Raw genomic sequence first — 12,247 nt, 5'->3', positions numbered from 1 at the left:
TGAAGACCAAAAGGATCATCTGAATCAATATCAGTAAGGGAGGATTGGGTAGTCAGATCTATACCAAGAGAGGATCTCCTATCACTATTGATTCTTTCAACAACCTGTACAAGATAATTCTCGATAGAATTACTAGAAGTAACTGCCTTTTTAACCGGCATGATGAAATATGTGCACAGCTTCTACAATACACACTTGTGAGGATCACCAGATTTGCCAGATGTAATAACACAACGTTTACGAACACCACAGAATAAGGGACCTAGCCCAACCCAACCTTGTCCGACCTCGGACGGCCTCAGACGGCCCGCCCTTTGTCCGGCCTTCGTCCGGCCGTCCCGCGCGCGTCCTCGCGGGACGAGGGACCTGCTTTGCCGCCTGGCGCGCTGTTCCTCGTCGTAGGCGCCTCCCCCCTGGAGGCTGCTGGGAGATGTAGTAGTTGACCGGCGGAGCAAAGCCCGGCCGGTCGTCAGGAAGTGCGGTTTGTCGGGGCAAAGCCCGGCCGCTGTGCCAGTAAGTTCAGGGCAGTAGAGACCCTCGCAATTCGGGCAGCAGAATGGATGTCAGACAAGGGACTCGGCCCCTGCAAACGCTTTATGCGCCGCCTGGCGCGCTGTTCCTCGTCGTAGGCGCCTCCCCCCTGGAGGCTGCTGGGAGATATAGTAGTTGACCGGCGGAGCAAAGCCCGGCCGGTCGTCAGGAAGTGCGGTTTGTCGGGGCAAAGCCCGGCCGCTGTGCCAGTAAGTTCAGGGCAGTAGAGACCCTCGCAATTCGGGCAGCAGAATGGATGTCAGACAAGGGACTCGGCCCCTGCAAACGCTTTATGCGCCGCCTGGCGCGCTGTTCCTCGTCGTAGGCGCCTCCCCCCTGGAGGCTGCTGGGAGATGTAGTAGTTGACCGGCGGAGCAAAGCCCGGCCGGTCGTCAGGAAGTGCGGTTTGTCGGGGCAAAGCCCGGCCGCTGTGCCAGTAAGTTCAGGGCAGTAGAGACCCTCGCAATTCGGGCAGCAGAATGGATGTCAGACAAGGGACTCGGCCCCTGCAAACGCTTTATGCGCCGCCTGGCGCGCTGTTCCTCGTCGTAGGCGCCTCCCCCCTGGAGGCTGCTGGGAGATGTAGTAGTTGACCGGCGGAGCAAAGCCCGGCCGGTCGTCAGGAAGTGCGGTTTGTCGGGGCAAAGCCCGGCCGCTGTGCCAGTAAGTTCAGGGCAGTAGAGACCCTCGCAATTCGGGCAGCAGAATGGATGTCAGACAAGGGACTCGGCCCCTGCAAACGCTTTATGCGCCGCCTGGCGCGCTGTTCCTCGTCGTAGGCGCCTCCCCCCTGGAGGCTGCTGGGAGATGTAGTAGTTGACCGGCGGAGCAAAGCCCGGCCGGTCGTCAGGAAGTGCGGTTTGTCGGGGCAAAGCCCGGCCGCTGTGCCAGTAAGTTCAGGGCAGTAGAGACCCTCGCAATTCGGGCAGCAGAATGGATGTCAGACAAGGGACTCGGCCCCTGCAAACGCTTTATGCGCCGCCTGGCGCGCTGTTCCTCGTCGTAGGCGCCTCCCCCCTGGAGGCTGCTGGGAGATGTAGTAGTTGACCGGCGGAGCAAAGCCCGGCCGGTCGTCAGGAAGTGCGGTTTGTCGGGGCAAAGCCCGGCCGCTGTGCCAGTAAGTTCAGGGCAGTAGAGACCCTCGCAATTCGGGCAGCAGAATGGATGTCAGACAAGGGACTCGGCCCCTGCAAACGCTTTCATACTAAAATAAAACCGTCATTAGGGTTTACTTCATTAACAATTAATAGAAAAATACTTTTAGGTTAACATACTAACAGCCAGCTTTCCAATGTTATCGCTTTTATGCACAGCCCACAATCACTGACAAGATTTAAAATCCGGTTTAAATTCAAACAGCTAGACAATATTGAAGAGCGCTAAAGAATTCCTTTATTTAATGGTATCCAGAGGCTAACATTATGGATGATGACACAACTTACAGCAGCATCTTTAAAGAAAAACAGAAATTAGGGTCTAGCTAACTTCTTATACTAGAATGTTTATTCAATTAAGACCCCTTCTTTCAACTCACTTTCCCTTTAGAATGCTGCTCTTTGACCTCCCTACTTCCTTTGTCTGCTGAGTGACTGTGTAGTCTGAGGGTGTATATTTTGATAAAGTGTGATGTTTTTTCTTTAATGGAGTTTAAAGGGACATGTGTTGCGAGTAAAGTAAGGCGTGAGGATTTCCAGTATATGGAAATTAATTAGGTTTAATTTCCAGAAAGGCGTTTCTCATTTTGGGATTTTTTCAATTCGGAAATAAACAAAACAAAAAAAAACCTTACCTGAAGGTTTCTTACAGTTGCACAATTAGCCCCTAGTGAGCCATTTACAGGTAGGTGCAGGAGATGCAGTATGTATGAATCTCCCAGTTTTGCTTCAGGTGGGTCCTTTATTCCTGTGCGGACACTAGCATTACTGGGGAAGGTTGCACTCATTGAGAACAGATTTGCCAGTCACAGGTCTCAGCATCACCAGCATCACGGGATGCTTTAGCTGTCATCACAAAACACTACAACGAAATCCAGCCAGACCTTGACACCATTATAGATTGGGGATTGTTCTGTTTGTTAAAAGTAGAGTAACGTTATGAACTCTTCCATGAAGGGACATAAATGACAGCTAATTGCTGAATGGATGTCAAACGAACATCCTTGCCAAAAAACGGAGATAACTTAAAACCTATATAAGCGAATACAAGTTAAAATGAGGGAAATTAATGTATACTTTCAATATACAGATGATAGCAGAATTAGAATCACAAGAAAACGTGTTGATTGGCCAGGTGGCTTGGGAAGAGAGGATGTGGTGCCTTGTGAATAGAGAAATAGGGGCCTCCTTTACGGACAACTGAAGAAAGGAAAAGAGGGGAGCCATCTTGCGAAGATTTTTTGCAGATGGACATGAACGGAAAAAAGGAAACATCTTGGAAACTGAAAGGAGGACAATATGTAAATGAGGAGAATGAGATTGTGAAAAAGGGTGGTTATTGCACAATGCAGATAAAAGGTGTCCCTAGAGGAACAAAGAGAGTCAGAGCCAAAGCTGGCTTAAAGGAAAAGGAGGTTTATCCTAACAAGGATTAATTTGACAGCAGGGAAAGAAATATATTTTTTTATATGAATAATGGAAGTATGCATAACGAGTTTTTTTAGAAGAAGGGGTGTATGCTCAGAACGTCAAGAATCCAGGAAGTAATGAGTTAATTCAATCTAGGCTCTTTTGGACATTCACTTGGTGTGTACTGACGGCCTATGGAATACACACACAACACATAGCAAGTTATAAGAAAAAACATGAGAGCCTCTAGGGAATGGTGAGGCAATGATCATGAAAGATGGATGCTGAAGACCAATCAGCATGGGGAGGTTGGATACCTAAATGATAAGTTTCTCGGTCAGAATAGGGAGGGATCTGAGAGTCCCATTAAAGAAAATACAGCAAGGTTTCTTACATTTTGAGGAAAGAGTTGATAACTTTAAGAAATCTGGCAAGCACAATATGTTTTATATCTGCATCGATTCAGGCTATGTATTGGGGCCTCTGTACTACTGCAGTGAACAAAGACAAGCAGTCTGCACAAGTGTTTTTTGTTTAGGAGGCAAGGTGGTCCTGACTCAAGAAGTGTGAGGAGAGCTTTAATGGCTGAGAGAGAATATGGGAATAGAATGGAAAACTATCTTTGGAAAATCACCAGAGTTTGCAATAGAGATCGATTCAAGCTTGTATGGATGGGGCACCTGATTGGGTCAGCTGGCAACTGATGACAAATGGAATACAGAGAAGAGGATGGGTATCAATGACTTGCAGATGCAAGCATTTTTTTTGGCTTTACAAAGTTTTTAGGTTCAGATTGGAAGTTGTCTATTCCTGGTAGAGATAGACAATGTCACAGCAGTTTGATATCAAATCTACTAAGAGGTTTGAAGTTTTTTTTGTATGGGAAACAACATAGATGTTAAGGCAGAATATTTGCCTGATGCAAAAACCACAGGTGATGGACAGAATGCAGAACAATGTCATACATTCACCCCAATACAGAGATCTGGCCTAACTCCATCGTTTTTTTGCACTCCACACCACCCCAGTTCAGACATGGCCATATGCAAATCAGTCTGACCCTGTGCCTCATGGGAACAGTCCAGCCCGAACTGCCAAGCCATGCCTTCCCGGGACCGGAAACAAGCTTCCGAGGACCGGTTTCTGGCATTCTAGCCGTCTTCAGCCCAGCTTGCTTGAATCCAGTGGTGTGGAGTGCATGGGACTCACGTCTGAGCATACCCATCCCACTGGGGGTGACAAATGCAAAAACCACAGGTGATGGACAGGATGCAGAACAAAGTCATACATTTACCCCAGTACAGAGATCTGGGCCTAAATCCATCGTTTTTTTGCACTCCACACCACCCCAGTTCAGACACGGCCATATGCAAATCAGTCCGACCCTGTGCCTCATGGAAACGGTCCAGCCCAAACTGCCAAGCCATGCCTTCCCTGGACCGGAAACTAGCTTCCTAGGACCGGTTTCTGGCATTACAGCCTTCTTCAGCCAGGCTTGCTTGAATCCAGTGGCAAAGTGAGCAAGGCACTCACGTCTGAGCATACCCTGCCAACTTATGGTGAACAAAGCGGTACAAAAGGGGGTAGTGATGGACGGAGCATCTGAACCAATCAAACACTCACACCTAGTCAACAGATCTGGGTTTAATTGGTTCAGATGCTCCATCCATCGCCACCCCCTTTTGTACAACTTTCTAAAAGGGGCATTTTCAGAATTGCATTTTAAAATCCGACTTCACCATAAGTTTAGATTGTAAATTGTGATCCCAGAGACACCAAACTCGAAAACTATATTCCTTTACTATGGCGAATTATATTTATAAAATGTAATACGGTAATAGAAGAGGTAGGTCTTGCATTAGTGAAAAAAGAATGTAAGTGCTTTTTACTACCTGGACATGTAAAATTTAAAAGTGCATGTGCTTCCTTTTAGATACATTGTACCCTGCCTCTGGGTTGTCCAGAGCCTACCTTATGGGTGACATGTTTATAAAATGGGAAGATTTGGACCTGGCAAAGGTTTATTCTTCCAGGCAGACATGGCAGTGTAAACTGCACCCACAGGCTCTGCAATGGCAGGCCTGAGACATGGTTTGGAGATCTTATGTGTGGGGGGTGGGGGGTCATTGCAACAGTCCCAGTAGTAGCATTTAATTTATAGGCATGGGCACAGGGAGTACCACTTCACAAGGGACTTATAAGTAAAATAAATATGCCAATTGAGGATGACCCAATGTTACCATGTTAAGGGGAGAGAGCACAGGAACTTTAGCAATGGTTAGCAGTGTTAAGGGTTCTAATATGACCAAAACGATGTCAGAAAAAGTGAAGACGGAAGGCAAAAAACTGGGGGGGGGGGGAAGACCACCCTAAGGCTATCAGGTCTAACAATAATCCTGGTTTGGAAAGAAAGGGGACCCCTACTTACTAGTGGTTTGCTAATCGTAGGGAATACAAAGACATGGGTTGAGAAGAAAAATAGCAAACCATTGATAATATTAATGCCCTTCTTACACCCTCATTGTATATATTATTTACATAGACAATAATAATTCAATTAGGCAGCAATATATGAAAAATATATGATTATTTTATTTTTCTTGTTATTTATTTTACTTTTTATATCTTTTTTCCATTTTGGACAAAACAATTCTATATTTCTTGTATATATACACCTATATTGATTTGATTCATAGAAAAACACTAGTAATTCATAACAATAGTAATAAATAACATACAGTGCTCAATGTGAACAAAAAGACAAGACAATATACATCTGAATATAAACAAGCGCTGTACGATATATTCGGTCGATGGGAAGTTTATGAAGGCAAATGCGGTAGAATAGAACACAACGCGTTTCGGCCTGAGGCCTTCATCAGGTGACCGTCATTCGTTTTTTACAGAGACAGGTGTACAACAAATTCCTATACAGACAAGGATAAAAACACATAAAGTACATGCATCAATATTTTGAAAATAATTGATATGCATTTGCTGTCTAAACATACATAACATGGTTGAATGAAGGAGGAGGGGGTTTTATTGTGACAATCTATTGTTTCTATAAGGGTCACATACTTTATTATATAATTTTATTTTAAATGATTTCATGATACATTTTTAATAAGTGTGCAAGGTAAACTGGGATTCATGACCCTATATCATATCTTATCCCAACAGCTATCATACAATATATGCAACGATATATAACAAACAGTTATATAACACTGACAATGGAGTTGTCATTTAGGTCTTTAGTATCTATCTCTTCTCTCTCTCTTTTAGCGTACATTCCAACTAAGGGGTCATGTATCTATTTACTTTTTTCACCTTTTACTCTTTCTCTGTATCAACAACAGTCAGAGCCTGTACACACATTACTATAAGTAGGTACCTCTTTTCATACTCCTCCCGCCTTTGAGCACACTATTTACCTATAATCCTTTGTTTAGTTTTATTTTCAAATCCTTCTATGTAAAATAACACTAATATTTGGCACCCGCTTCTGTATTCTATCACCTGGGACAAATATCTTCTTAGTCCTTCTTCTCGTCTCCATAGATTTCTTTGCTACTAAGTCTATTAGAAACATTGAACACATTAGCTAAAACATATGAGTCAGAAGGGCTATAAAAAGAGACCTCCATTGTCAGTGTTATGTAACTGTTTGTTATATATCGTTGCATATATTGTATGATAGCTGTTGGGATAAGATATGATATAGGGTCATGAATCCCAGTTTACCTTGCACACTTATTGAAAATGTATCATGAAATCATTTAAAATAAAATTATATAATAAAGTATGTGACCCTTATAGAAACAATAGATTGTCACAATAAGACCCCCTCCTCCTTCATTCAACCATGTTATGTATGTTTAGACAGCAAATGCATATCAATTATTTTCAAAATATTGATGCATGTACTTTATGTGTTTTTATCCTTGTCTGTATAGGAATTTGTTGTACACCTGTCTCTGTAAAAAACGAATGACGGTCACCTGATGAAGGCCTCAGGCCGAAACGAGTTGTGTTCTATTCTACCGCATTTGCCTTCATAAACTCCCCATCGACCGAATATATCGTACAGCACTTGTTTATATTCAGATGTATATTGTCTTGTCTTTTTGTTCACATTGAGCACTGTATGTTATTTATTACTATTGTTATGAATTACTAGTGTTTTTCTATGAATCAAATCAATATAGGTGTATATATACAAGAAATATAGAATCGTTTTGTCCAAAATGGAAAAAAGATATAAAAAGTAAAATAAATAACAAGAAAAATAAAATAATCATATATTTTTCATATATTGCTGCCTAATTGAATTATTATTGTCTATGTAAATAATATATACAATGAGGGTGTAAGAAGGGCATTAATATTATCAATGGTTTGCTATTTTTCCTAACAATAATCCTGTGCATAATACCCTCTATTGTCACTACACTAATAAAACAATTTTTAGAGTGGTCCATGAGGTGTATCTTTAGACAGGTGACCATTTTTGGCAAGAACATTCAAAGTAAGAGTTTCCTCATGGAGACACAGTCATTGTTTTAAACATTTTTCTTTCCTACTTGGAGCTGCCATTGAAACTTTGATCCTAAAAAGTAAAAACTAACCCATTCAATATAAATGAGCTTCCTTCGTAGTCACCGAATATGAGTGCCTCAGGAAAGGAGATGTATTTAGTTCATCCATAACATCCCATTGCCCCAGAGATTGGAATTCAACCCCTGTTAGATTAGGGGCCTAAATTAAGGAAATATACCAGTGGGGTTAGTAGTTGCCTCTGTAGGGAAGGGGGGCCTGTGTTCCAATGAAGGATTGTTGTAATCTACATTGAACCAAATTTCCACATAGTCCTCCCCCTTCTAGTAAGGCGCCTTAGCCACACTCACGGCCATACACATGCAAATACATTTATGCACATTTCCACACAGATACTTTACCTCACTAACTCACTCATCACTCACTTACTCACCCATAGGAAGAGAAAAATCTCTAGTGTCATGGACTAGGAAGCATCAGTTTCTGTTCCTAGAATAAAAAGCACATACTACTAATTGCAACCTCAAAAGCTTATGTGCATGCTGTCCCATCACCTACGGAGAGCAGATCATGCTTTGGTGACTGGCAGCCAAAAATCAGATGTTATGTTTTGCTGTATTGTGTTGTGTTGTCAAACTTAAATAGGCTGCCCTGCATTGAAACATGGACATTGCAATCAGTGGACTGTGCCTGAAAGGTGTTGAATCCTTCGCTTTGCTTCACAGATCTGTGTAGGCTTACCCTTTTCTGGCCACTAAAAATAAATACACTTTACTGAGGATCAACATCTGAATACCAGCTCACCGCAAAGCTTCAGAAATGTTATAAAGTAAATAAACACACTTTCTGCAAAGAATATACCCCAGCCCTGTCAAACCTAATTAAGATCAGCACAGCCCTGGCCAGAATGGTGTAAAATGTAAAGGTAAACAGTCCTTGACTCCTGGGAGCTAGAACGGTGAAAATAGAGCCACAATCCACTCTAAAATTGAGAGTAGAGGAAATGGCATTGGAGATCCAAAAAGCCTTTTCAAAAACAAAGTACTGTGTAACATGACTATGAACCTACATCATCTGGAAATTGACAGCAGGACTTAAAATAGTTGTTCTGCATAGAGGGATCTAAATGCAGCTCAGGTAAATGTTTTAATACCAATCGTATAATGCCCTTAGTTATGAATGTAGGCAGTCTGGCTCTCTTCTAAAAGGATAAGGAGTGCAGATTAGGGGTCTACTTTCGTAGTATTACTTCTAAAACGACAACAAAAAAAATGTTACCACTTAATTTGTCAATCATATTGGCTAAAACGTCATGGATTCTACAGGTAGGTCTTTAGAGAAACTCATACTATACGCCAATACGTGGGGGTCTGCTGGAGCAAATAGGACCATTATTTCCACAAGACATCAACTCCTGGGTGCATATCAGTAAATTGGGTGCTGTACCTCCGGATTGCTTTCAGAGTTGGATGACCTCAGCACCCCTTATCAACTTTGCATGTATGTTGAATGGGTAGTATAGCTCTGGTTATAAATTACTTTTGCATGGTTAACAACTGTGGTGAAGAACTAGAAAACGAAAATCAGACTTGCTGCCGAGGTGTAGTTCCTCTACTTCAGAGTGAGCTTGTCTTGATCTTGCATTGCCCTAGCCTGGATTGCACTGCTCCTCCATACGCCTCCTGCACACCCCTGGGGCAGGAAGTTGTGTCCAGGCTGGCTGCGTCCTTGTCTGGCTGTGGACCCTAGTCTTAGATAAAAGCAACACATGTCTGACATGACATCTCCCACCCTTTCTTAAAGAGGGATGACACCGCACCTCTGGCTCGTGAGAGATTAAAACCCTGTTTCTTACCAGTGTGTTGCACAATGCTCACGTTCTTGAGTAGATCTGGTTGGAACAGCATGCTGATCTGGGTGGCCGTTGGTTGCACCTAATCATCAAAAAATAGTGTACTGATCTCAGGATGAAGGAGGTCCTCTGATTGCGATGTGTATTTTTATGGCAGTCTGCAGAGACATTTTCTTCTCCTCTGTGGGGCTATTGATTTTATAGCTCTGTAAAAATATGAGGCCATGTTCCTGGAGACTTTTGTATCTTTTCATTGTTTCCTATGAAAAAGTTCTCTTGATTTTTGCCTGATTAGGGATTTTGTTGATCAGCCGAACTGTGATGAGATGCTCCTTACGTCAGAACTCTAGAATGGTTGTGGTGTCTAAGACAGTGCACCCTCAGCATGACATGTAACACTCATAAACAAAATGCTACACCAGGGAAAAGAGGGGGTCGGGGGACCAAGCGAGGCAGGCGAGGCCTTGATGGTAAGGCTGCTTAGCACTTATCGGGAAATCAAAAGACTTGCTAGACCTCTGGGTTTCTATATCAAAAGCATTCAACAAACGGTAATTAGTGGATGTCTATTGCATCCTCTCTTCAGACTGTGTGGGTCTTCTCGTCATACCTCCATTGTGAGAATGGCTGCTGGCATTCGGTTCTCTCCCCATGTGTTGTCACATTTTGGACTTCTTTTGGAAGGTTTCCTTAAGGGTTTGGCTCTGATCACCCTGGGGACTGAATAGGTTGCTAGCTGTAGCTTCTGGGCTATAACTGTCGGCTGTGGTTCACATTAGCCTCCATTCCTGGAAGCTTCTCCTTTTGCTCCTCTGACTAAGGTCCCCTCTTTTACAGTTTATGAGCAAAGAAGCCTTACTGACGCTATCACCGCAGCCTATGATTGCAGAAATTCGTTTCTTTAGGAATTTCTGCCCTCTACCTTAATCTGATTTCAGAAAAGGTGATTTAGCAGTCTGGTTCAGGGTGTGCCACATGGATTATCATGTGTCCCAAGAGGTTGGTTTGCCTTGGTTTATCCCTGATTTTGCTGCATATACTGGAATCAGGGAGTTTTGTTCTGCTGAGTCCCTATTTGTTTCTCAAAGAGTAGCTAGTCATGTTAAAAAGTCTACTACTGCTCCTCTGAGTGAGTGGGCAAAACTTGCTATCTATCAGGCATGTTTCCTTGGATCACGACGCAGCACCTGCGGGCCATGACATTGGCTTCAACTGTAGTATGGCAGCCTTCTTCACAGAGGCTAATGGGTTGCCATGCATGACAATTATTGGCCTGCCACATGGTCTCATATCCATGCATGTGCAACTGACTGTTGCCTAGAGGTCCAGGGCTCTCACTGGACTTTTTTAGGATCTGTATCACTGCAAGGTGCTTTATTATAATTCTGTTTCACAATCAACATATGTTACCCTCATCTTGGGTCCTGTCTTTTCTGGGTGTTGAGAATCAGTCTTAGCTTCTGCACACTCGCGTAAGTAACTGGGATAAGGAACAGGAAGGAGACGATAATGTCCCGATTACTTACTGGTAATCTACATTCATTCATGTCCAAGTCCTCTCCTCTTTCCACTTACCCTCCCTTCCATATGTCTCCTTGAGGCTTCTCTCAGGCTCCGAATGGAGATTATTTCTTAGTATTGTCAGGAGTTTCCCGGGAAAGTGGGGATGAGGATTTAGAGAGAGGGACAGGGATTCACAACATTTAAAGAGAAGAAAGGCTCAGCAGTAAAGGAATGAGAAAATATTCTACTTCCCAACTAGGTTATACATACAGGCTTATCTCTCCGGGTGGCGGCTCGCCTCACTTTGTAGATAAAGGCTGGAATAAGAAGCACTAGCATTAAGAGTCATGAAGATTACCGGTAAGCAATCAGGACATTATGAAGTACTAACAATGATCCCCACATACAGCAACTAATACAATAAACAGTATAGTATGAAAAGCAGTTAACTTCAAAGTATAATATGAAATTACCCAGTGAAGAATTGGAACAGAGCTTTTTATCGTAGCAGCTGAAGCCTTCTTTTGCTCTCCAGCCATAGTTTTTTCCTTTTTCTATAATGTCAATTTCTTCAAATTTATTCTGTCCCACGTCGCCACAGAAGAGACGTCCTTTTCCTTCCTTGGTGATGGGGTCACCCCTATCAAACGAGCAGCGCCACATGTTTCTAACACCATAAGCATAGACCTCAGGTCTAGCTGAGGCATCATTAATAAATGGGTTGTCAGGTGGAATTCTATAAAGTGGTCCTTGATTATTATTGTCAACATCGATCCGCAGCACCTTGCCTAATAAAGCTGACCTGTCAGTGGTGAAAGAGAGAATAAAGAAGAAAATGTTTAATACACATACATTTGTAACAAAAGAACATATTTTCTCCTATCCACTCAATTTAAAATAAAAATCTAAGAGTGCTGACTTGGTAAACTTTCACAAATGGCTGTTAAAATGCACATTTCTGTTCCCTTGCCTAGAAACATCACATTTTAGTTTGAAAGTAATATTCTGAAAAACACAAGTGTAAGAAACAAAATAAATACAGTTATAACGTCAGTGGAAAATTAACAATTTACTGGGAGCAGGAACCACTTAGCAAACTTTAATTTAGAGGACATGATTTTTAGACTAAAAGAGAAGCATATCGTTTCACAGTACTTTTTGAGTTTCGCCTGCACAGCGTTTGCGCTGTGCTTGTGAAATCTGTAGTATCTAATATAAATCTTAAAAGGAGCTTACA

At 42.6% G+C, this 12,247-nt stretch overlaps 1 protein-coding gene across 1 annotated transcript in view; it reads right to left on the bottom strand.

Moving 5' to 3' along the window:
• The window catches only part of HHIPL1 (HHIP like 1), a 154,386-nt gene that overhangs the window by 78,562 nt on the left and 63,577 nt on the right, over positions 1–12,247 (bottom strand). The window contains exon 4 of the mRNA XM_086937760.1: positions 11,484–11,812. Within this exon, the coding sequence (XP_086793886.1) occupies positions 11,484–11,812 (329 nt within the window). The remainder of the gene's footprint in view (positions 1–11,483; positions 11,813–12,247) is intronic.

This window comes from Lissotriton vulgaris, chromosome 9 (assembly GCF_964263255.1).
Source record: "Lissotriton vulgaris chromosome 9, aLisVul1.2, whole genome shotgun sequence".
NCBI classification, from domain to species: domain Eukaryota; kingdom Metazoa; phylum Chordata; class Amphibia; order Caudata; family Salamandridae; genus Lissotriton; species Lissotriton vulgaris.
Note: the sequence above shows the minus strand (reverse complement) of the source record. Positions and strands in the feature narration are given on the sequence as shown.